The 25,676-nt window shown below is 52.5% G+C and overlaps 1 protein-coding gene across 2 annotated transcripts in view; it reads left to right on the top strand.

Moving 5' to 3' along the window:
- Nucleotides 1–24,992, top strand: part of MDGA1 (MAM domain containing glycosylphosphatidylinositol anchor 1) — a 58,899-nt gene extending 33,907 nt beyond the window's left edge. The window contains exons 3-17 of one of the 2 annotated variants that reach the window (XM_055407106.2): nt 3,491–3,665; nt 4,744–4,940; nt 5,696–5,828; nt 6,066–6,335; nt 8,285–8,614; nt 11,609–11,905; nt 12,968–13,249; nt 14,867–15,018; nt 16,031–16,208; nt 16,459–16,482; nt 17,480–17,632; nt 18,418–18,552; nt 23,380–23,510; nt 23,681–23,789; nt 24,647–24,992. In XM_055407106.2, coding sequence (XP_055263081.1) covers nt 3,491–3,665; nt 4,744–4,940; nt 5,696–5,828; nt 6,066–6,335; nt 8,285–8,614; nt 11,609–11,905; nt 12,968–13,249; nt 14,867–15,018; nt 16,031–16,208; nt 16,459–16,482; nt 17,480–17,632; nt 18,418–18,552; nt 23,380–23,510; nt 23,681–23,789; nt 24,647–24,738 — 2,658 coding nt within the window. In that variant the 3' untranslated portion in view covers nt 24,739–24,992. The remainder of the gene's footprint in view (nt 1–3,490; nt 3,666–4,743; nt 4,941–5,695; nt 5,829–6,065; nt 6,336–8,284; nt 8,615–11,608; nt 11,906–12,967; nt 13,250–14,866; nt 15,019–16,030; nt 16,209–16,458; nt 16,483–17,479; nt 17,633–18,417; nt 18,553–23,379; nt 23,511–23,680; nt 23,790–24,646) is intronic. The other variant, XM_055407107.2, reaches the window with a different exon arrangement.
- Nucleotides 24,993–25,676: the final 684 nt, after the last annotated feature.

Here is a 25,676-nt window from a genome sequence, read left to right as displayed (position 1 = left end):
GCCCAAGGTCACCCAGCACTTGTGAGGGCGGAAGCAGAATTTGAATCCAGAACCAGTGTTCTCTATGGCTTAGCACACTTCCTCTTTCGGTTGGGGGACCCAGGAGTTACCAACAACATATAACACAATTGCAAACAAACAACAACAACAAGCAAACAAAAAACACATCATATAATCACTACTTCAGGAGGCTTCCAGTGTGCAAACCCCACAGAAGATGGGTATCTGGAAAAGCCAGGTGTGAAGTTTGTCCCAGACTCACGTATATTTCAGGCAGGAAGTGTTGGCTGGTCATCACTGAGAGCTGACAGGAAGAGGTAGGAGGATGGGCTGAAGGGACGGGTGGAATTTGCTGGTGAGCCGCTGTGACCTTTAAAAGCAGCAGAAGAGGTTTTGGTTGGCTCCTAGGAAGCACAGTGATTGCAAAGTTCTTTTTTTGGGGGGGATAATATTGGGAACAGGGACAGCTTTAGTAGGTTTGACCTTAAGACAAACAGACAGACAAGAAACCCCCAAAGGTTTTAGTCTGAAACGATCATCACTGCTTGCTCCTTCTTAAGGATTTGTTTGGAAGTGAAAACAATGCTGCCAGTCTTCAGGATGCTGCTTGTCTAGGTGTAACTTTAAGGGTGGTCCTCTCTAAAGCCTAACCCTAAGCTCTCCCTAAGGCTGCACTGACCACCTGTGGGTGTCCCCCTTGTGCATCATGTGTAAGAGTCATTCATGGATGTGACTGTGTGTCCACGCACCCGGTTTCTATTTCCGTTTATAGTTTCATTGTTCTTCCTGCTGCTGAGGTTCAATCCCTTGGGCTCATATTTGACTCAGCCCCATATCAGTCTCCACCTGCAGCCAGGCTCTGAGGCCTATCTTTTTATGTCTCTTGCGTGGATCTCCTATTCCTCATTACCCCTTGAGGTCAGACCTTCTGTCCTGTCCCTCGGACTATGGCAGTAGACTCTGACTGGCCTCCCATTCTCCCATCCCCTCCCCCAATCCATTCCTGCACCCTGTTCCCAGAGTCACCACCCTCAGACCTGTTACCTCACATCACTCCCCTGCCCACATGGATCCGCATTACCTACCAGACCTAGTTCAGGCTCCTCGTGGTGGAATGGAAGACCTCCCACAATCCAGCCCCCACCTACCTGTCCTGTCTGATCTCCCACCGCCATCCTCCTCACACCCTGTCTTCGGTGAACCGGTCCAGAAACACCCTGTTCATTCTTGCTGTAGCCACTGCTCACCTTCTCTCTCTCCCTTTTTTCTTGACTATACCGTGTGGCATGTGGGATCTTAGTTACCTGACTAGAGATCCAACCTGTGCCCCTGTATTGGAAGCATGGAGTCTTAACCACTAGGCTGCCAGGGAAGTCCCCAGCCACTGCTCTTTACCTCTTCTGAAATGCCTTCCGGTACCTTTTCTGCTCATTTCCTTGCAATAAATATTGAGAACCTGCTATGTGCCACATACTATGATGGGTCCTGAGGATACAGCTGCAGTTCCCATTGTCATAGAGTATCCACAGTCAAGGGGTGGAGCAAGTACCATCTCATGACCTGCTTTGTGGTCACATGGGGGAATGAGTGCGCCTGGAATTCCCTACTCCCAGCTAACAGCAAGAGAGAGGGAATGTCTATGGGCCAAAAGGAAGAAGAACTCTACAGCAGTGGCACTGAGCAAAAGCTGAAGAACCTGGTCCTTGGAGGGACTTAACCACATACTCACTTCAGAGACAGTAGTATTAGTATACATATGGGTGGTATGAGCTGAGGCCACAGGCTCGTCTATGACTAGAGCTGGAGCTGGACCCTCTACCTAAAACTGGAAGCTTAATACGAATGATACCACCTGTGAATCTGGTCCCCACCAGATCTCTGCCCCACAGCCCAGAGTCACAGCAGGAAGCAGACTTTTGCTTCAGGGTGTGGGTGCAGACAGAGTCACCTTTGAGGGAATAACCCTGATCCAGTCTGTATCTTGCACTATCCAAGTGGTAAGGAAATCTTAAGCTGCGAAACATATAAAAACTGGTTTGAACCTGTGAATCCATGTATCTTGGGTGTAGGCAGCCATATAGTTACACCCTAGACAGGCATGTCAGGGCCCAAGTGGGACTTTTGAGGTAATTCCTACTGAATACAAGTCCATGGGGTGAAATCTTAAAACATCCTAAAATGCAGTCCTGGGAGAGCCAGTCCATAGACCCAAATAATTGAACAACTCACATCTGAGGAAACAGAGATCATAGAGCAATCTGGAGGGAATCCTTAAAATAAATATGTTTAAAATGTTAAAGAGATAATGGAAGAAATAGAATCCACAAGACAGGAGATTATAAAATCTGATCAGTTAAGGATATGGAAAAAAGCAAATAGAAATCCTAGAAGTAAAAAATGATACAGTCTTTCGAAAAATTTGGCCTCAGAGCCATAGAAGTAGCTAAAGAAGAAACTGGTGAATTGGACGATAGATCTAAATCAGCTACAATGCAGTCTGGAGAAGACAGAGGGATGCAAAGTGTAAAAGGAAGTTGGGAGAATGAGAAGCTATAACATAAATCAAGGCATTCTAGAAGGACTAGAGAAAACTTAGAGGAGGCAATCTTTAAAGAGATAAAGGCTGAGAATTTTGTAGAACTGAAGAATGCTATAAATTCTTTGATAGATAAACCAGGCCCTAAGCAGTTTGTAAACAAACCCCATCTAGATAAATCATGGTAAAACTGCAAAATGTCAAGTACAAAAAGACAAAAATCCTTTTCATGGTCTTGTTCTTTCTCCAAAACACCCTCTGATCAGCGTCTGAATGGCCTGAAGCTGCTGTAGTCTTCCCCAAGTTTTGTAACCCCTGGGTTATCAGTATAGAGTGAGGGTGGTGAGATCAGAGTAGCAGTGACCTACCATCACTCCTGCCAAATTCTGTTGGTCACACGGACCATTCCTGGTACAAAATGGGAGGGAACTACAGAAAGGTGTGAAAATGAGGAGGTGGAGACCACTGGGGGCCATCCACGGTAGAGGCTGGCTACCACATAGACCTCTTTCATACATGAGAAGTCTGAAACTAGGAGATGAGTAAACTACCCAGGCCACTAAGCTAAAAAGTGGGATAACAAAAATTTAATCAAAGTCTGACTCTTCCAGGCACTAACTGTATACTCGATTAGTTTTCCCAGTAAGCCCAGGAAGGGAGTAATATTTCCATTTTAGAGATGCAGAAAGGAAGGCAGGAGAGGTTGGGTAACTTGCCCACAAATCGATTCTCTTAACAACTGCACATACTATCTTTATAAAAACCTCCTCCATCTGCTCCTAGATTGCCCAGGCTCTTCACTGAGAGTTCCCACCTCCAGTGTGCATTTCTTCAAGGCTGTTTGGGTTAGCTTCCCAGGCCTTCATATAGCCCGCGTGCACTTGTGGAACAGTATGGGGGTGGGCGGGGACCCCCCCGCGCCGGGTCCGATTGTGTCCTGCCTGGCGGGCCCAGGTGCGTTGGACTAAGACAGCTGGGAGCGCTTCGGACAAGTTCCAGGAGACGTCGGTGTTCAATGAGACGCTTCGCATCGAGCGCATTGCGCGCACGCAGGGTGGCCGCTACTACTGCAAGGCTGAGAACGGCGTGGGCGTACCCGCCATCAAGTCCATCCGGGTGGACGTGCAGTGTGAGTCGGGTCCCCTCTCAGTCCCTAGGGCGCTGCTCCTGGGGGCTCAGGCTGGGAAGAAGGAGTGGGGAGGAGGGTGGAGACATGGCATCTCCATGGAAAACAATGTTAGAGACTCTCTCTGCGGGGTTAGAGAAGGGCATCTTTGATGTTCCTTCGATGTGTACTACACTGACCCATTCCCATCATAATCAAATATGAACTTTCCAGCATCCCTGTAAAATGGCCAGGGAGGCCAAGACAGTTTGGATTATACCCATGTCACAGATTAAGAAACTGAGATCAAAGGCTTGTGACTTGCTCACTGCCTAGGTCTCTTGACCAGTGCCCTTTCCACCGCACCTCATATCTCTGCTTTTGTCCCAGGGCAACTCTAAAACTTCCCTGCCCCAACACTTGCAGGACCAGGCACCCCTCAGTCCTCGCTGCTGTTTGAATGAGAAGCCCCCAATCCCTGCCTGCCCTCCATGGATTCCCCTTGACCCCAGGAGGCTATCTGTCTGCTTACCACCCATCTGTGTGCCCGTTCAGGCTGACCTAGGTACCCAGAAGCTGTGGGGCCAGGCCCAGTGGTCTGTCTGCCACCATCTTAGTACCTACAATGAACCTACCTATTAAATATACCCCCTGGCCCCCAGGTGGGACCTGATAGAGTGGTGAGCAATGGAACCCCAGGCCGTCTCTTTTATCCCCCATCAGCCACCCAGGAGTCTGCCAAACCCTGGGTCTGAGGGTCATTTCTCAAGTTACTGCAGCGGGAAGGAGCTGGCAGGCATGGCCTGATTTCCAGTCTCAGCTGATTCCTCCATCTGGTGATAGGAAGGTGAAGACAGACAGCCCCCCGCCTCCGCCTCCCAGTGCAGGTCCCTGGGGAGGGATAGCTGAGACTCCCACAAGTCCAGTCCCCTGTCTCTGACAGGTTGGTCAACTTGCAGGGCAGGCAGAGCATGTAGTTCTCTGGAAGCATCCCAAGGTGCTTAACTTTCCCTGAGGGCTGCCAGGGGCTCAAGGCAACCCCCCCACCCCACCAACCTAGGGGTCATACAGCTCTGACTTCACCGGGACTGTGCCCTTGCAGACCTGGACGAGCCCATGCTGACGGTGCACCAGACAGTGAGTGATGTCCGAGGCAACTTCTACCAGGAGAAGACAGTGTTTCTGCGCTGCACGGTCAACTCCAACCCACCTGCCCGCTTCATCTGGAAGCGGGGCTCCGACACCCTGTCTCACAGCCAGGACAATGGGGTTGACATCTATGAGCCCCTCTACACCCAGGTCAGGATGGGCAGCAGCTGGCTTGGCCTCCTCATGGCTTACCCCACACTCTTCCTTCTGTACCCCACAAAGGAGAGGTGCAGGGGGGCTGAGGCCTCAACACCTGGAGTTCCAGGGACTGCCCTGGCTCCAACAATTTTCTTCTGACATCAGAAGCAAGCATTCTGGTTGGGCTTCAGACAGCCTGGGAACAAGACAGAACCAAGACAGAAAGGTCAGGGAGCAGTGATGACAGGAGAGCCCTTTAAGAACATTGCCGATTAGGAAAGCATCCCTGGGGGGCAGACAAGTCATCCCCACCTGTCGCTGGCTGGCAGGGTCTTGGGAACCCATGGCAGGCAGAGGAGGGGTTGGGATAAAGATGACTCACTCCCCAAGGGTCTCCTGCCATCCCAGGAGATGGTGATGAAGCCATCCTTCAGGGGAGAGCTTTCAGAGGCAGCTTTCCTAGCTGTCAAGACTCCACATGTGGCCATGGCCTGCAGGGCCAGCCCTGTATTTGTAATGGATTGTGAGACAGAGCGGGATTCCCGCCTTACCCTTCCACTTCCTAGAATGGGGAAACTGAGGCTGGGTCCTGGCCACTGTGTACCAGGACACCCTCGGACCCATGCAAGGCCAGGGTATGGGGAGTGTGGCATCCACTGCAGGCTCAGTCCTGAATAGGAATTTGCTTTAGCCTCTGATGCTTGGTGAATGTGTGTGAGACCCCTGGAGGCCCAAGCAGGCGCCTCACCCTAGTGGTCGCTGCCCAGGGGGAGACCAAGGTCCTGAAGCTGAAGAATCTGCGGCCCCAGGACTATGCCAGCTACACCTGCCAGGTGTCTGTACGCAACGTGTGCGGCATCCCAGACAAGGCTGTCACCTTCCGGCTCACCAATACCACGGGTACAGACACCTCCCTGCTCATCCCCTTGCCCACCTGTGCTGAGTCCTCAACCAGGAGATGGGGCCCACCCTATGCAGGACTCCAGGCACATCACCACGAGTCTGTGCCCTCCTCCCTCCTGCCTGCTCCCTCCTTCCCCCCGACAACAGCCCCCCCAGAGGCCTTCTCTCCTTGCTTCTCCTCCCCCACATCTAGCTCCGCCTCTGTCCCCTGAGACCCCATTCTTGTCCTCCCAGCACCACCAGCCCTGAAGCTGTCTGTGAACGAAACTCTGGTGGTGAACCCTGGGGAGAATGTGACGGTACAGTGTCTGCTGACTGGTGGTGATCCCCTCCCCCAACTGCAGTGGTCCCATGGGCCAGGCCCGCTGCCCCTGGGTGCCCTGGCCCAGGGTGGCACCCTCAGCATCCCTTCAGTGCAGGCCCGAGACTCTGGCTACTACAACTGCACAGCTACCAACAATGTGGGCAACCCTGCCAAGAAGACTGTCAACCTCCTGGTGCGATGTACGTGGCTTTGGGGGGGAGGTGGGGGAGGGAACTTGGGAAGCAGACAGGGTTCCTGTTACTCAGGAACTGGAAGGGGAAAGGGGCCTGTCTTTCTTTTGGTAGGAGAGAGAGGCTGAGGAAGAAGGTTCCAGGCACTTTGGTTTCCCTGCAATTCAGGTGTCTGCCAGCAGATGGCAGGACAAAAATTTATATAAAGTTTTTTTTTTTAAACTTTTAATTTTGTAATTGGGGTTATAGCCAATTAACAATATGATGTGTAGAGTTTTATTTACAGCTTACAATCTACATTTTCAAATATAACCTCAGCAAGCCAAGATGTGGGAAGGGCTGGTGTTGATCACTTTGAATTTTTTTAGATTGGGAAACTGAGGCTGCCTGAGGCTAAATTTGGACATTCTAGTGTCTAACAGAAATTTCCTGACTTCCTCCCTGTACAACGGTTTCTGCAAGATATTAATAGAATCAAAGTGAAAATAAAACACGTTTGCACATGCTTCCTATGTAAATCTTTATTAGCAAAGCATTTCAGTAAGTATGAAGCTAATTACTAAATGTAAAAATGATTAAAACTTGGAGCACAATCTAAAGAAGTACAGATACTTTCCTAACTAGATTTCAGCCTCAGTAATGATCATTAGCTGCTTGATAAGATCTTGATTTTACTGCTTTGCTGTAAGGAGAAACCTTTAAATTCTTCTGCTTGTACAGCTTTAGGTTACTGTTTTAAAATTTGTTTTTAAAGATTTTTTTTTTTTAAAGATCCAGGCTTGTTTCCAGCTTTTTAGCATTTGAAAGTAAAATACAGCTTTTGTCAAATTCAGTTGAGAATTCTGATGAAATGAACACTCTTCTTTGTTCATCTCTCACTGACCAGTCTCTCCCTGATTCTCCTCCAAAAAAAGAAGCTGGCGCTCTATGACTTTTTATTTAATTCTGGTTAAGTAGTGAGAAAGATAATAGTCAGACTGTGGTTATCTAATGACTACTTTTCCCTTTGATGGTACTTTTCCCATCAGAAGATTGTTTTTCTCCACCTGATTCCATTTGACCTTTAAAACCCGGCTTGATAAGATTGCGATTTACATCAAATACTTGTGGTCACCTCTTGGGGTGACATACAGCCTGTTTTACTAAGCCCAGTCCTGATTTATGGCTGTTGTATCAGAATCCTTTCCAATGAGCACCTAATACTAAGCATTCTATCTCTTGGCATACATAAAACAATATTCAGATTTCTAAAAGAGGCCCGATCATTTTCTTTCTAAACTCTGTATTTTTATGTAATTGCATGTAAGATGATTGTATTAGTCTTTCTTTTTTTAATGACACAAACTGTTGCAAAGAACTAAACAGCATAAAAGGGCAAGTTCAAAGTCTCCCCTCAGTTCCCTTCAGTCCCACTCTCAACATTTAACCAGTATTACATTCTAGTGCTTCCTTCCAAAACTTGAATTTTGTATATTCTGGGTTTAAAACAACAATAAATATAAAGCAGCACAGTAGCTAACAACATAGGCTCTGGGTGTGAATTCAAGGTTGGCTATTTACTTCTTTGAGCAAGTGGATTAAACTGTCTGAGCCTCAGTTCCCTCCTTTGTAAAGCAGGGACAATAAAATGCCTCCCTCACAGATTGTGGGGTGGGCTAAATGAAGAAACACATTTAGGTGCTTAGAACAGGGCCTCTCATAGTGTATGGTCAACCATGGCTGTATTGATTACCAAAACTGACTTTTCTACAGCTAGCTTTTTTTGAACTTTTTGGAAACACATCTGAGCAAGCAGAACAATTTCCAAGCAGAAAGCGTGATGGTTTCTCCTGGGAATGGGGTTGTAGACCAGGAAGGCCAGCTGGAGGCGAGAAGCCACATCTGGATGGCGCTGGTGAGACCGGGAACCCTGGCTTTGGTCTGGCCCCAGCCACCCTTTCCTCCCCTTCCTCCCACAGCCATGAAGAACGCCACATTCCAGATCACACCAGATGTGATCAAAGAGAGCGAGAACATTCAGCTGGGTCAAGATCTGAAGCTGTCATGCCATGTGGATGCAGTGCCCCAGGAGAAGGTGACCTACCAGTGGTTCAAGAACGGCAAGCCAGCACGCATGTCCAAGAGGCTGCTGGTGACTCGCAATGACCCTGAGTTGCCTGCCGTCACCAGCAGCCTAGAGCTCATTGACTTGCACTTCAGCGACTACGGCACCTACCTGTGTGTGGCTTCCTTCCCGGGGGCACCTGTGCCCGACCTGAGTGTCGAGGTCAACATCTCCTCTGAGACAGGTGGGCAGCCAGAGCTGGGGGGCAACAGGGAGGATGGAAGGGGCTGGAGAACCCCACAGAGGGGAGGGGGCAGCAGCTTGAGAATGGGAAGCCACAGTGAGGAGGACCCCATTTGTTCATGCTGCATGCATTTATTAAACACATATTAAATGCCAGGCACTGTGCTACGCACTGCAGTGAAGCGGTAGGCAAAACAGGTTCTGCCCTCATTGGACTTAGTAGCAAATGTATTTCAGATCATCCCACAAATAAAGATATCACTGCAAACTGTGATGCATGAGAGTCAGGAAAGAGTTTCCTAAGATAGCTTTGATATAGATCTGAGGGAGGGGCAGGATTTTAGTAGACACAAGAGAGCAAGAGAGGTGGAAGAAAGGCAGGCCAAGGAATCAGCATGTGCGAAGGCACTGAGGCAGGCAAGTCTATGAACCGTTTGGAGCCCTGAAAGAAGGAGAGCATGGCTGGGAGAGTGGAGTCAGATGAGAGTGGAGAGGTTGGAGGGGCCAGATTTTGCAGAGAATTTGGGTCTTTATACCAATAATAAAAAAAAATAATGATAATGAAATAATAGCCAACATTTAGTGAGTGTTCACTGTATGTTCTGATGATTTTATATTTATCTCATTCATGTTCATGATTTACTGTGTGTGGTAGATGGTTCATCTTCAGGTTTTAGAGGTGAAGAAACTTAGGCTCAGAGAGTTTAACATATCAATAGGTGGTGGAGCTGGGATTCAAACCAAGGCAGCCTGACTTAAGATCTTGCTCTCAGCCACCCCTGAAAGGTTTACACTTGGAAAAAGAGTTTGGAGGGAGTGACTCTGGACAAAGTCTCTGGAATCTCATCTCTAGCCCCCACTACCTTGCATTGAGTTGCTGGCTGACTTTGGCTAAACCTCTTTGACTCTCTGGGCCTCAGTCTCTCCTCTATGAGACACTGGACAGATGGCCTTGGAGGCCCTTCCCATCCTGATGCCTGAACAGGGAGGAGCCAGGTGAAACTGGAGGTGTCAGGAAAGGCTTCCAGAAGGAGACAGACCTGAGCTGGGCTTTGGGAGTGAACTAGGCTCCACAGATTCCACAAATCCATTTCTTAAATCCTGAGCCAAGTCCTGGATGAGGAGCTGGGGAGCCCAGCCATGAACACCACAGCCCCATTCTGAGTTCTCTGCCTAGCTAGGGAGATAGACCTGCTATGGAGGGGTCAGGCAAGGTGAAGGAAAAGGAAGAACAAACCTTAGATAAGACTCAGGAGCTAAAGATGGGGTCTGCAGAGCATCCTGGGGACATGAGAAGAGGACCAGGATGCCTGGGGTCATCAGGGGAGATGACTTCTTAGAGGAGCCAAGTTCCATGTGAGCATTTGCTAGGTGTAGGGAACAAGCCCAGGAGAGGAGGGACAGGGAGCCCCCAAGGTATATGAGACTTGCTGTATCCAGGAAGTATGTTCCTTACAAATGGATCCCACAGCTGGGACTCAGGATGGGAAAGGGAAGATGAAGCTGAGGGCTGACAGAGGTAAGAGCATGAGGGCCTTGTTTCTGAGCCAAGGAGTTTGAGTTTTAACCTGAGGGCAGTATGGCCTCAAAAAGGGGGGACAGCCCTTTAACTTGTGGGGCATAACAGGGTTGGGAGCTGGGATGTTTTAGAAACAGGGAAATCAATGAGGGTACAGGGCCATTTCCTTCGTTTGGCTTATAAGCTTGATGCCTAGGGCATGGAAGCTTTTAAAGAACCTATGGAAATGGAGTAGAATTGGAAAAATAAATTGATTGGCTCCAAAATACAAAACGAAAACTACAGAATTAAAGTCAATAAATGTATAAATGTTTACAGAGTATAAATTATGCCAACTAGATAACTGGACCTCAACTTGCCTTGTAGAGTTATTTACAATTTATATTTAATGAAGACATTTTAATTTGTTTGATGTGATATGAGATGGGACCCATGGAAGTCTTTTTTTTTTCTAATTGGACTATAATTGCTTTACAATGTTGTGTTAGTTTCTGCTGCACAGCAAAGTGAATACACAGTGTATATACAACTATATGTATGCAAATATCCTCTCTCCAGAAGTCTTTAAAGACTCTTCATTTGGGCAACGTGTTGAGTTGGATTAGGTTTGGCTGTGAATGACAGAAAAACCCTAAATGATAGTGGCTTTAAATGAGCTATATATGTATTTCTTCTTCTTGTAACAGTGAGCAGTCCAGGCTGGAATAGTAGCTCTGCTCCATCAAGTACTCAGAGCCCCAGGCTCCATCTCATCTTGCTATTCTGTTCTCCTTAGCATGTGCCACCTCATACACAATGGCAGTGCCAGCTGCAGCCATCAGTCTGCATTCCAGCCTGCAGGAAGGAGGAAGAGAGGCACAGCCTCTCCCTTTAAAGACCCCACTGCCTTGGCCAGAACTTAGTCACATGACCACAGCCAGCCATAAAGCAGGCTGGGAAGTAGTCTTCATTCTGGCTGTGTGCCCTGCACAAGCCCAGATAGTCTATCACTTTGGAAGGAAGGGTGAGGATGCTGGGGGACCGACTACGAATCTGTATAACACTCCAGAAAGAGAAGATGGAAGCTTTCACTAGAGCAGGGCGGGTTGGCTGGAGAGAGGGGATTAAGGGAGAAGCTATTCAGCAGAACTATTTAAAAAGCGGAACCCCCCCATCCCCCAAATAAATGAATAAAAAATGGAATCCCCCAAACTTAGTAATTTTGGGGTTAGGGGATAAAAGGAATTGGCCTGGACGACTTCAGTACTCTTTCTGAGTTGGGAGACCTTGAGAGGTAGAGGCTCAGGAAGTGGAGAGGGTTTGGGGGAGGGGGGGAGTTCTACTTTGGAGAAACTGCAGGGTCTGTGGGCCCTCTGAGATGGGAAAGGGAGGTTGGAAAGTGGCGGGAGGGAAGCAGACGCCCCAGAGCAGAGGTCTGGGTTGCGGTGGGGTCAGGGGAAGCTCAAACCTGGCTCCTATCTCTCCCCCATCCTGCAGTGCCGCCGACTATCAGCGTGCCCAAGGGCAGGGCCGTGGTGACCGTGCGCGAGGGCTCTCCAGCTGAGCTGCAGTGCGAAGTGCGGGGCAAGCCTCGGCCGCCTGTGCTGTGGTCCCGTGTGGACAAGGAGGCCGCGTTGCTGCCATCGGGGCTGCCCCTGGAGGAGACCTCGGACGGGAAGCTTCGGCTGGAGCGCGTGAGCCGCGACATGAGTGGGACCTACCGCTGCCAGACCGCTCGCTATAATGGCTTCAACGTGCGCCCACGCGAAGCCCAGGTGCAGCTGAACGTCCAGTGTGAGTCCCACCGCCCCATCCAGACTACCGTCCGAGCTGTCCCTCCTGGTCTCCTTCACCCTTTCACCCCCACCCTCCACGTCCGACCAAACCCCTCCGCCTACTATTGGTACCCCAACCCCTCCTTGACCCCCGTGCTGTAGGACATGGAGGCCCATGACCCTTGCGGCACTCGTACCCTATCTTCATTTCCGGGGACACAGTGAGCAAAGAACTGATTTTGACAAGTGGAAATGAGAGTTTGAAGGAGGAAGGACCTTCAAGGGAACACACTGCCTCAGTGTGATGATGAGAGTTAACCTGTGCTGTGTGCTTAGTCGCTCAGTCGTGTCCCAACTCTTTGCGACCCCATGGACTGTAGCCTGCCAGGCTCCTCTGTCCATAGGGATTCTCCAAGCAGGAATACTGGAGTGGGTTGCCACACCCTCCTCCAGGGGATCTTCCCAACCCAGGGATCGAATCCAGGTCTCCTGTATTGCAGGCGGATTCTTTCTTCTCCGAGCCACCAGGGAAGCCAGAGAGTTAACCTGCCATGTGTCAAGCACTGTTCTGAGTATCTTATTGCACTAACTCATCTAGTCCTTCACAGCTCTGTATATAGATTCTATTATTCACTCATTTTTACAAATAGGGAAACTGGGTCACACAGATATTAAGAAACTTTCCTAAGATCTCACAGCTATTTAGAGGCAGAGCTGGGCTTTGAACCTAAGCCATCTTGTTGCGGGCATCATGCTCTGAACTCTGACGTTGTGTTGCTTTTCATCACACGGGGTGAGGGGACCATTTGAGGCACGAATAGAGGCCCCGTCTGGGAAGCTCCGCTGGAAGTTACGGTGGGGAGGAGTAGGCATATGCAGGTCGGGAGGTGTGGCTGTTGAGTACGCTGTGAACGTCCGCCCTGAGACCCTTCCAGGCTGGGGGGGGCGTGGGCCCTGAGACCCTTCCAGGCTGGGGGGCGGGGCGCGGGCGTAGGGGCGAATGCATCGCCTCCCCGTGGGGCAGCTCCTCAGACCCTACCCGGTGGGGAGAGGCCCCGCTGACCGCCGCCCCCGCCCCCAGTCCCACCGGAGGTGGAGCCCGGCTCCCAGGACGTGCGCCAGGCGCTGGGCCGGCCGGTGCTCCTGCGCTGCTCGCTGCTTCGAGGCAGCCCCCAGCGCATCGCCTCTGCTGTGTGGCGCTTCAAGGGGCAGCTGCTGCCTCCGCCGCCCGCCGTCCCCGGCGCCGAAGCCCCCGACCACTCCGAGCTACGCCTCGACACCGTCACCCGCGAGAGCAGTGGCAGCTACGAGTGCAGCGTCTCCAACGATGTGGGCTCGGCCGCCTGCCTCTTCCAGGTCTCGGGTGAGCGTCCCGGCGGCCCCGCCCACCCAGACGAGACTCCGCCCACCCGGACCAAGACTCCGCCCACCCAGCCCGCCCACTCCCGGCCTGGAGCCCCAGCCCCTTCCGCCCACGTGCACCCGGTTTAGGCCCCCTACCTTGCCAGGACCCGCCCATGCCAGGTGTAGCCTTCGCGCAGGCCTCTCGGATCTAACTCGGACCTCTTCTCGAAGCCCTCCCCACTCCGCACGTCCACTCTAGGCCTTCCCGTTTCAAGGCCCATTCAGACCTGGGCTCTGACAGCCCCACCCCTGTTCAGGCCTTCACCAGGCCTAGGCTTCGCGCCTCCAGAGCCCTTGGGTACTAACCCTTGCCGGTTCTCACCACGCTCACGCCCAGCCTGAATAAGGCATAGGCTTCGCCCATCCAGCATAGGCTTTGCCCCTTCCAGCTCTCCGCTTACACTTGTTCGGGTAGCAGGCAGGGCGGTCTTTTCCAGCTGGGTCCACAATTAGGTTTAGACTCACCCGCTCAAGCCTGGGTACCGCCCCATCTCAGTCATCACTCTTCAAGCCCCTCTTCCTTTGTCTTTGGCCCCGGAAGCTGCATATAGAGAATCTGTTCCTGACTGCAGGCCTGGTGTGAGGGACCTGAGCTGTAGCTTGGGGGGAAGGGAGAAGACGCCCCCCCCTCGACAGCTTCTCTGGAACATGGAGGGTGGCGCTGGGCCAGCCAGCACACAGTTCCTGAACTGTCATTCTAGAGGTTCCGGCCTCTTGGCACCCAGAAATCCCTTTCAGTCCCATGTCTTCAAGTCATTTGAGAGGGCACTTTGAGGCTGCAGCTGGGCAGAAAGGGGTAGAGGTCATGGTGAGAGCAGAGGGTAAAGGAAAGCAGCTGATGGGATTTCCGAACCACCCCATCTCCACCACCTGTGGGAAAAGCCAGCTCCTTGTCAGAAGCAGCGCCCCGAGGAGAGCCTGGATGTTCCTGTCCCCCATTTTACCGCACAATGGCTCTCCCCACAGCCCCTGACTGGCCTGGTATCCCTTTCGCTCTTTTCTGGATCTCCTCACCCAAAAGTGGGGGCTAGGACCGCAGGTCACCGGCCGCCTCCCCAGTCCTTCCCCACCCTGCCCAGCCCTGCCAGCCAGAGGCCCCTGTGACATTTCCCACCTCCTCCCCCTCTCTCCTGTTTCCCACACTTGCCTTGTCTCCCCACCTCTTGGTCTCTATCTCTCTTCCCTTCCTCCTGCCTCAAAATCCTTGACCCTTCTTGGTGTCTTCTCCCCAATGCTCTTCCCCCGTGTCTTCTCGAACATCTCTTCCCTGTGTCTCTCCATATTTCTCTTCTCTGGCCTTTCGTTGGCCTTTCCGCTCCATCCTCACCAACACCACCTCTTGGATTCCCAATCTCCCATTCCTCCTTCTGCCACCTTCCCTCCCACCCTCATTCTCCCCAATCTCCTCTTCTCCCACCGCCTCCTCTCCTCACAATATTCCTTGTTTTTGTCTCCCCCCACCCTGCTCTCTGTTCCGCCCATGCCCTTCTGTCTGCCTGTCCCATACCTCCTCTCTCTGTGTCTCTCCCCACCCCCCACCCTTCATGGCCCCGTGCCCCGCTCCCCACCCTCTCAGCCAAAGCCTACAGCCCGGAGTTTTACTTCGACACCCCCAACCCCACCCGCAGCCACAAGCTGTCCAAGAACTACTCCTACGTGCTGCAGTGGACCCAGAGGGAGCCTGAGGCTGTCGACCCCGTGCTCAACTACAGGCTCAGTGTCCGCCAGGTGGGCTGAGGGGGGCGGGCCCAGGTGCAGGCTGGCCCTGGGAGTGCTTGTCAAGCCAGGGGAAGGGCTTGGAGACACGTTGACCCTCTTATAGAGGGCTCTTCTGAGCCAGAGCCACAGTGTTCTGGACACAGCCGCAGGAGCTGGGAGGCTCTAGGGACCTATCCCCGCTGAACCCGTGCTCTGCACACAGCCCTGGGAATTAGGCAGGAGTCTGCTGGGTTCATGTGGGGGAAGGGAGCAGAGCCATTTCTGCTCACAAAACAGAGTCTGCTCTTACATCAGAAGCTTAAAGCAGGAGCTTAAGTCTCACCCACAGGGTCCCTAGGATGCAGGGCCAGAGCCACCCTGCTGGTCTTGTGTCCAGTCTCGTTCCATGTGGTTCCACCCAGCTAAGGAGTAGTTGGGTGGAGGGTAAGAGTGTGACTCCGGGGCAGACTGCCTAAGCTGAACATCAGTTCTGTATTAATTTGGGCAGGCTACATCTGTTTGGCCTCAGTTTCTTCATTTATAAAATGGGGGTAGTTATAATATTCCACCTGATAGGGCCATTATCTTGAGGATTAAACAAGTTAATAATCACATCGCATTTGGAGCAGTGCCTAGCACACATTAATTGTTCATTACTTGTTTATGTGTGTGCTCAGTTGTGTCTGACTCTTGCAACCCCATGTACTGTAGCCCACCAGGCTCCTGTGTCCATAGGATTCTCCAGGCAAGAATACTAGAGTGGGTTGCCATTTCTTCCTCTCAACCCAGGGATCGAACATCTCTTACATCTTCTGCATTAGCAGGTGGATTCTTTACCATTGCCCCAAGACAGCCCAGGAGGGGGGTCATGGAAGGGGTGATTGCTCTGTTTTACAGGTGAAGAAACTGAGGGCCTGGCTTCCTAGTCCTTTGCTCTTTCTGCTCCTCAATGCTGCCCCTGCAAAGTCACACCAGGGTCTGGGCAGGTGCTCAGGTGGAGGGCATGGCCTGTTGGGCATCTGGGGACTCCCTGTATCTACAGTTGAATCAGCACAACGCCCTGGTGAAGGCCATCCCGGTGCGGCGTGTGGAGAAGGGGCAGCTGCTGGAGTACATCCTTACCGACCTCCGAGTGCCCCACAGCTACGAGGTCCGCCTCACGCCCTACACCACTTTTGGGGCTGGAGATATGGCCTCCCGCATCATCCACTACACGGAGCGTAGGTGGTGGCGGCGGTGGTGGTGGGATAGGTGGGCCCATCTCATGCTCAGGGGACCCCTCCATATTTCCCGCATGGTTCCTGAGCTTGGGATTCCCCAATCTGCAGTGTCCTACTCTGTTACTGCAGGCCAGGTGCCTCTGGCCCCCAGTCCTGCTCTGGGGACCCTGTTTCCTGGTCCTAAGCCCAGGCACCCTCTGCACAGCCCTACACCTTGGTTCTGACTTGGTTTTCCTGCTTGCTTTCTCAGCCATCAGCTCTCCCAATTTGTCAGGTGAGATATCCCTGCCTACGTCTCCTTACCTTTAGGGTCACAAAGGTTCCCCTGGGGGGTGGGGACCCCCAAGAGATACCCAGAGAGAAAATAGCGTGGAGGCCCGCCATTGGCAGGAGAAGCAGGAGGGAGCAGGGGTGGGCTTGGAGATATTTGCATCTGGGGTTTATTCTGGGGCTTAAAGGCTTGAAGGGAGGGTGGAGTGAAGAGGACATCTCTAACTCAGGGTCTTTTGTCCTCACTCAGCAGCATTCACTGTCCCCAGAAGAAAAATGGAAAGATCAGGTTAAATCCACCTTCTCTGTTCCCTGGAGCAGGGGTCCTTAATCTGAAATCCATGGACTGACTGCCCGCCAAATGATCAGGGTGGGCCCGTGAAACTGGAACCTGGAAGGACCTACAAGTGCTTCTTTATTTTTCCTTACTTCTCACAGAAATTTAACATCCCCTTCAATGATGCATGTAGGAATATGGTGTAATCATTACCTGATTGACTTTGTCACCAGTGGAAATCCAGTGTTTTTACATCACCTAAAAGTTGTTGCAGCTATCTGTAAACATCATTTCCATTCATTAGTATTTCAAAACTACAGTACTTAGACCTAATACTAGATCTTGTGATTTAGTTAGATAGTAGAGAAGCCCTCTTATTATTTTTCACACATTTGTTTTTTGATGACTGTATTTCAACATAATATGATTTCCTTTGTAACCCTGTGCTTTTCATTTTATGCACTTAAATAATCTGCAATGGGGTCCTTAACTTCATGAGACGTCAGAAGGGTTTGTGGCACCAAAAAGGTTAAGAAGTCCTGTTCCGGGAACAGATGTGTCAGAGGCCCTGGTGCCTGGTTTCTGGAGCCTTGGGATCCTAGGCCCACTACTTGGATGTTTGGGAGCTGCCTCGGGGGTGACCAGAAAGTTAAAACTGGATGAGGGGACCTGAGCAGGCTGACCCTCTTTGTCTCACTCCCTCCCCACCCTGCCCTGACTGCAGACAACACCTGCCACTTTGAGGATGAGAAGATCTGTGGCTACACCCAGGACCTGACAGACAATTTTGACTGGACCCGGCAGAATGCCCTCACCCAGAACCCCAAGCGCTCCCCCAACACTGGTCCCCCCACTGACATAAGTGGCACCCCTGAGGGTGAGGAGATGGCCTGCTGCTTGGAATGGAGAACTGCTTCAGGGAGGGGTCTAGCGCCGGGGAGCCCCAGTCTGAGGGGAGACACAGCCCTGCCTTCAGGGAGCCCCAGTCTGAGGGGAGACACAGCCCTGCCTCAGGGAGCCCCAGTCTGAGGGGAGACACAGTGCTCTCCTGAGGGAGCCACAGTCTGAGGGGAGACACAGCCCTCCCTCAGGGAGCCCCAGTCTGAGGGGAGACGCAGCCCCGTCCTGAGGGAGCCCCAGTCTGAGGGGAGACGCAGCCCTGTCCTGAGGGAGCCCCAGTCTGAGGGGAGACGCAGCCCCGTCCTGAGGGAGCCCCAGTCTGAGGGGAGACGCAGCCCAATCCTCAGGGAACCCCAGTCTGAGGGGAGACGCAGCCCTGCCTCAGGGAGCTACAGTCTGAGGGGAGACACAGCCCTGCCCTCAGGGAGTCCTAGTCTGAGGGGAGACACAGCCCTGCCCTCAGGGACCCTCAGTCTGAGGGGAGCCCTAGTCTGAAGGGAGACACAGCCCTGCCTCAGGGAGCCCCAGTTTGAGGGGAGACATAGTCCTGATCTGCTAGAGGATTGGGAAGAAGAGAAGCTGCCACAGAGCTAAGAACTCTCAAGTCCTGGCCCAGACTCCTGTGCTGTGCTGAGGCAGGGAGGACAGATTGGGGTGGTGTGAGGCACCTGGGATTCAGATAGCTGATGCAAGGGCAGGAAAGGAGCCAGGTGGAAAGAAGGCTAAGGAGGAGAGTGTTGGTACATCTCCACTTCTCTGCAGGCTACTACATGTTCATTGAGACGTCAAGGCCCCGGGAGCTGGGGGACCGTGCGAGGTTGGTGAGTCCCCTGTACAACGCCAGCGCCAAGTTCTACTGTGTCTCCTTCTTCTATCACATGTATGGAAAGCACATCGGTGAGTCAGAGGACCTGGGCACCTGCCCAAGTGAGTGCTGCTGCTGGGAGAGGGCAGGGGTCCACAGGAAGCTGGGGACTGGTCTGCCTAAGGCCTCGGCTTCTCAGCTTGGCCAGATCACAGGGAGTGTGATTGTAGAGAATGTGAGCAGAATCTGGGCAAGTGGCAGGTCCAGAGAGTCAGCTCGTCTGAGGTCTTGAGATGATCAAGTCTTGCTGAGTCTGCAAAGAAAATGGCTTCAGCAGGATGAGGTGGAAGTCTTAGAGGGGATGGAGAAGTGAGCTAAGAGGCTGCATGTATTGAGTGCCTGCCAGGTGACTTTCTGGATGCTCTGCATCTGTGGTCTCATATATATGGTAACTGAGGTGTTACCATATAAACCAGGGAGGTTAAGCATATGCCCAAGATCACACAGCAGCCCAATTCTACTGACTCTCCCAAGCCCTAAACACAGGGTTGGAGCTGATTTGTGAGCAGCGAGAGGAAGTCCTACTTCCTACGCACAACTGTGAACCCAAGGAGTGTGCCCTTTGGGAAGAGACGGCTCTGGTAGGAGCGTCACACATTAGTCAGTGAACTTGTCAGTTCAGCCATCACTTCCAGACGTCCTGCTCTGTGCCTGGCTTCAGGTGCTTCAGAGAACAGGATGGACAGATTCCTCATCCTCTTGGCACCTCCAGTCAAGTGGGAGAGACAGATGTTAAATAACTAATTGCACCAGGTAGAGTTTAGCAACCACTGTGATGTGTGTCTGCAAGGGCAGGCCGGGGGTCGACACAGCTGATAACAGGGAGACTTGACCGACTCTGGGGACCTGATTATGGAAGACTGCTGAGGAAGTGACAATTTTAATTCTAATTTTGTTTGTTTACATATTTACGGGAAAGGTAATGTCTTTTGCACACGTCAGAAGGTACAAAAGGTACATAATGAGAGTCCCCCTCCCATCCCAGTGCCCCTGCCACCTAGAGTGCCTCTCCAGAGGCGATCAAGGTCCTAGGTTTGAGGAGGGGCAGCACACTTCCAGAAATGCTCTGTTTGTATAGAAGCCAGTACACATGTGTCCTCTTTCCCCACATTTTATATACAGTGTTCTGTGCCTTGCTTTTCCCTCAGAACTGTACCTCTTGACGATCATGCCTTAAGAGGTCAGAGAAATCTTCACTGTTCTTCTTGGCTGCACAGCAGAGGAAGTGACTTTAACCAAGTGTAGACCTAAAGGCTCATTGTGAAGTGTCCACAGCTGGACCAATGGGTCAGGCTAAACTGATGAACCAGAATGAGGTGGGGATGGGACCTTTTGCATCCGCTGGAGTCTTCCAGGCTGTCCGCACAAGTCAGTTCACTCGTGACTGGGTCTGGACTTCGTGAGAAGCTTCCTGTGAGATAGGTGGGGGTGGGGATGAACAGGACCGCCCTGCCCAGCTAGAGTAACCAGTTCAAACCAATCCTGGTTTGCCCCAGCCTTTCCCACCTTTAGCACTAGAAGCCCCACATCCCAGGCAAACCAGGACAGGTGGTCATTTTGTCCTCAGCTCAGGAGAAGCATGGGGGACCCAGTTGGCAAGAAGAGCATGTTAGATACAGTAAGGCCCTGGGAGATTAAGCTTTAAGAGCTGGGATGCCTGGGTGCCTGGGAGCAGAGAAAGCCCTGAGGGAGCTGTCTGTGTTCCAGAGCTTGCTAAGTGTCCCTCAGTAGGTGGGACAAACACCAATCATTGAAAACTTCTGGGAGGCAGACCTGAATTCCACCTGAGGAAGGTGCTATAAGTATCAGATCTGCCCAGCAAAGGAGTCGGCTATTCTGTCCCTGGGTAGGAGGGCCATCTAGCAGGAGGGGACCTCTGTGCCGGGTAATGTTACTCCCCTGCTCAGCCCTCTTCCCTCACTGTCTTCTCCCGGCCTCCCAGACCTGGTCCGCCCCTGCCTGGTTCTCTGATCTCATTTTCTGCTGCTCTCCTGTGACTCCACTCAGCTCAAGCACACTGATCTCCTTGCTTTTCTTTATATATTTGAGGCAGCTTCCTTCGTACCTTAGAGGCCTTTACTTGTGATGTTTCCCCTGACCTGGAATATTCTCCCCCCGTCATTCAGGTCTCCTTGGAGAGGTCCCTGACAGCCCCACGAAAAACACTTTTCCTTCCCTTTCCTGCATTATATTCTTTATTGTGCTTTCCACCCAAAGAGCATAAGCTCCAGGAGGCAGGGCTCTTTGTCTTATTCATGGAGGTGTCCCTGGAGTCTAGAGCAGAGCCTGCTCAGTTAGATGAATGAGTGAATGAAAGGGAGGTAGTGGAGGCTGGACTTGATGACCCCTGAGGTAATTTCTAACTCTGAGATGCTGTGAAAGTCCCTTTTCAGTCCTGATGACAGTCATAGAAAGTTCTTCATTGAGCATTCAAATACTGAGAGCAGGTAGCAGTTTGATGGGGGCTTTCCCTGTGGAGTCAAATGAGAGAAGATGAGAATCCTAGTAACTACCACTCTGCAGAGAGGGGAGTGCTCTGGGCAAGGGGAGCTACAGTTTAAGGTCTCAGAATTCACAAGTAGCACAGAGGGCTCCCACCTCCAACCTGGGAAGAATTCCTGGAAGAGGTGGTGTTTCAGAGAGACCTTGAAGCACAAAAAGGATTTGGTCAGGGGAACATAGTAGGAGAGGGCATCTCAAGCTGTGGAAACAGACCCTGGCAAAACCCAGGGTCTGCAAAGCTGGACTATGTCCAGCTTGCAGCTTGTAGCTCAGTTCAGCTCCGGAGGTGACAAAGAACATAGTGAGCAGGCGCCCTTAGGGCTCTGGCTGACCCTGTGAACGGCTGTCAGGAAGAGGGGAGATCTTGGAGCTGGTGGAATGGCCAGAGAAGGGGGCAGAACTTCAGTTTTGGTTTGAGCAGTGAAAAGGTGGTGTTCTCCCATTTGAGTCCTTGGGACAGGGTGGTGGAGGAGGAAGGAAAGGTTTGAAGATTGAGGCTAGACCCTGGGGATTCGGGGATTGGGACAGGAGAAAAATCTCCAAGAAGGGGGAAGAGAGGCAGGTCCCCTTGGGGGCTGGTGAGAAGCCCAAAAGGCACTGGGGCTTGGGCCCTGCCTGTGCCAGTGTGGCTCCTCCACAGTGTGGGTGCTGGCTGCAGCCCTCTGAGGGCCCTGTCTGCTGGCAAGGGTCCCCACAGACCTGGGATCTTTGGGGTGTTCCTCCCCCAGGCCCGGGCCTGCTGCTGGGGAGGGGTGGGCATTTCCTGCTGTCCTGGTCCTTCCTCTCCCCGCCCCTCTCATCCTACCTGGCAGCTCCGGGCACCAGCTGTCCCCAGACCTTGTGTCTCGCTGACTCTCCTTGGTCCAAGCCAACTCCTTTGCTCTCAGGCAGGTAACATTTGGTGGCCCTCCCCCACCAGGGGTCTGTCTATCTGGTGTCACAGATGGTGTGGCATTGTCTGTGGGCAGTGCCATGAAAATGCCAGGCACCAGGTGCCACCTAAGATTGATTCCCCTTCCCTCTGAGCCAGGTCTTCATGTCACAGGGGGCTCAAGATAGGCTGGCAGCGCCGGTGAAGGGGCACGCCCTTGCCTGGGTGCTCCTCGCCAAGGCTGGATCCACTCCTTTTTCCATTGCCTGTCAGCACCTCCATAATTCCAGGCCCCTGGGTCTGTGGGCAGAGGGGCTCAGCAACCCCTAGGTTAATACCTTCAAAATTTCACATTTTACCACAGCTCTGTAACACATACACTATCTTTCTTTAAGTCACATCCTTTTTTTCTTAGCTTTGTCCTAAGCATCGATATTAGAGAAGTTGTGGATTTGAAGGACTCACTTTATTCACCTCTTAAAACATAAGTATTACATTTTTATTGAGGTATAATTGACATTATATTAGTTCCAAATGCACAATATAATGATTTGACATTTGTGTATATTGCAAAATAATTGCTACAATAAGTCTAGTTAATATCTATCACCAGAATTTTTTTTCCTTATGATGAGAACTTTTAAGATCTATTCTCTTAGCAACTTTCAAATATGCAATATAGTATTAGTAACTGTAGTCACCATTACATTACATCCGCAGGATTTATTTTATAATTGGAAGTTCAACCCCTTTTAGTTTCTTCACCCATTTCACCCACCCGCCACCCTTCAAGTGTTAAATTTTTAAACTTGGTTCCTGTACCTTCAGGGGATTCACTGGTGGTGCTAGTGGTAAAGAACCCACCTGCCAATCCAGGAGACATAAGAGACGTGGGTTCGATTCCTGTGTTGGGAAGATCCCCTGGAGAAGGTAATGGCAACCCACTCCAGTATTCGTGCCTGGAGAATCCCCACAGACAGAGGAGCCTGGCAGGCTACAGTCCATGGGGTTGCAAAGAGTCAGACACGACTGAAGTAACTTAGCACACACTTACCTCCAAAAATCGTTGCAGTAGCATCGTGTACCACCAAGTGTGTGTACTGCGTGCTTTGGGAATCTTGCTTTGTGTTCAGACTTGGGCCCCAGTGTCCTAGGACAACTCTCCTGCCTAGAGGAGGAAGGGTTGTGGATGTGTGTGGATGTGTTCCAAGGTCGGCAGCGGGGGGGGGAATTACTGATTAGAAAGGAAGGGAAGACACGAAAGAAACTTTGCAAACTGTCCTGATGAACAGAAGCCCTGCTGCTATCCTCTCTCTTTCCCACGCCAAGGTCCCCTCTGGGATAACAGGATGCTGACCAGTCTGCAGTGGGAGAAGGTCCCGTCCAGTGGGGGCAGTGCTGTGGGCCCTTCTGGGGAGTCAAGGGTGGTGAATGGGGAAAGCTGAGAGTGGCCCCTCACTGCCACCTCTCCTCACTCCCGACACAGGCTCCCTCAACCTCCTGGTGCGGTCGCGGAACAAAGGGGCCCTGGACACGCACGCTTGGTCCCTCAGCGGCAATAAGGGCAATGTATGGCAGCAGGCGCATGTGCCCATCAACCCGAGTGGGCCCTTCCAGGTGAGTCGCCCGGGCCCGCCTCTGCTTACAGCTCTTCCAGCCTGGGGCCTGCTCCCAGGAGCTGAGGAGGAAAGCATGCAGGAATGGGGGGACCTTCCTGGGAGATAGAGGGTAAAGGCTGGGAGCAGAACCTCCCTCACCATGCTCCCTGCTCTCTGATCCCACCCCAGATTATTTTTGAGGGTGTCCGAGGCTCGGGCTACCTGGGGGATATCGCCATAGATGACGTCACCCTGAAGAAGGGGGAGTGTCCCAGGAAGCAGATGGATCCCAATAAAGGTGCAGGGCAGAAAGTGGGTGGGGGGGTGCCTGTGTCAGGGGAGGTGTTGTTGGTGTCTGAGTTGGGGTTCCCAGTGGCGGGGTTATGGGGTACACGTGTTGGTAGCTGTGGAAACAGGTGCTGGTGTGTTTGGTACCCACCTCGGGCCCCACGCTGGTTCAGGCTGTGGGCTACATGGACAATGAGACGACCAGACCCTCCTGTGAACTAAGTTTATGGTAGCAGCATCTGTGTCTGGGAACATCTCTCTGTATGTATATGTGTGTGTCCAAGTGTGAACCTGTGAACTCCTTCCCACACTGGGGGCCAGGTGTTTGCAATAATATCAGTTCGAGGTTGCCTGGAAATTACTACATACCAGGCAAGGTACAGACACCTGTAAATGTATGGTCTCATTCACTCCTCATCACAGTCCTCCAGAGTGGCTCTTCCTCTCATTTCATTTTTACTTTATTTATTTTTATCATTCCCCATTTTCTTTTCTTTTTTTTGGCCATACCACAAGGCACGTGGGATCCCTAGTTTCCCAACCAGGGATGAAACCCCTGCCTCCTGCGGTGGAAGCGTGGAGTCTGATCCACTGGGTGACCAGGAAAGTTCCCTGTTAGACTCATTTTATAGATGAGGAAGCTGAGGTCCCTGAAGTTGAATGAATTGATCCGTGTCTTCCTTAGTGAGCCACAGGCCAGGATTTGGACCCAGCAGGCAGAGTTAGCGCCCACCTCACGTCTTGCGAGTGTGTCTGTGTGCACAGAGAGGGGCAGAGGAGCGGCCCTCCCGTGGCCTGCCCGCCCCTCCCTGGCCCTGCCGAGCTGACCAGAGCCCCGGCCTGTGTCCCTTCTGTCTCCCGTCGCAGTGGTGGTGATGCCGGGCAGTGGAGCCCCCTGCCAGCCCCTCCCACAGCTCTGGGGGCCTGTGGCCACCTTCCTCTTGGCGTTGCAGAGATGATGAGAGCTGCGTGGCCTGCCCCCACCCCGCCCCACCCGGCACACCAAAGTGTCCGCATCGTACCAAAGACTGACCCCACGCCAGCCGGGGTGCCCAGGGGCAGGGCCGCCCACCAGGGAGGGGGCCGGCGTCGGCCGCGAGGAGGAGCAGAGAACAAGGAGAGAGGCCCAGCACCGAGGCCCCGGGGCGGCTGTGTGACACACGCACACACCCACACTCACACACACAGAGGTATATTAAAGCACAAGTTTCTATCCAACCTGCCAGCACCTTCTTTACTGCAGAGACAGGGGGCTCGCCTGAATGGCATCTGCCCCCCCAGGGATCTCGGCGCCACGTGGTCCTTGTCGGGGCTGCAGCCACAGCGTGTTTCTGCCCTTTCCCTGGCCCTGACTCAAGGCTCAGCTCAGCCCAGTGGCTTCCCCAGCAGGAGAAGGGGAGCAGGCATAGGAGCTCTGCCCTGAGAGGGACTCTGGGACTTCCTGGGACCGAGGAAGCCGGGGTCGGAGGGGCCCTGAGGAACTCTGTGAGCTGTGTGGACGACACGCAAGATGAGGCACCAGCTGCACGGAACCCTGTTCCCAGAGTGAAGGCCAGACGCCGGAGAGCCCAGGTCACCCCCAGCGCCTGGCCCATTCACTCCTGGGGTGTCATTTCCACGCCCCCCCCAGCACTGTGCCCCCTTTGAAGGGAGCCGGTGCAGGGTCTTGGGCCTGGGCAGTCTGAGGACTGACCCCTCCACACCTTCCCCTCCCACTGCACCCCCCGCCCCCCACAAGCAGCTGGCTTCCTGAGAGCACAGCCCCCACCCTGGCCACGGGCCTAACCTCAACCTCCCCCCGCCAGCCCCCGCTGCATCCCCTAGAGCCAGGGGAGGGGTGGTGGCCAAGCCATTTTCTGGGGTGAGGTTTGACTTTGAGAGGAGCAGAGAAGTCCCG

The sequence above is a fragment of the Moschus berezovskii genome, chromosome 23 (assembly GCF_049115385.1).
Source record: "Moschus berezovskii isolate FMDL1 chromosome 23, NW_MosBer_1.0, whole genome shotgun sequence".
In the NCBI taxonomy this organism is placed as follows: domain Eukaryota; kingdom Metazoa; phylum Chordata; class Mammalia; order Artiodactyla; family Moschidae; genus Moschus; species Moschus berezovskii.
This window is presented reverse-complemented; position numbering and strand designations above follow the sequence as displayed.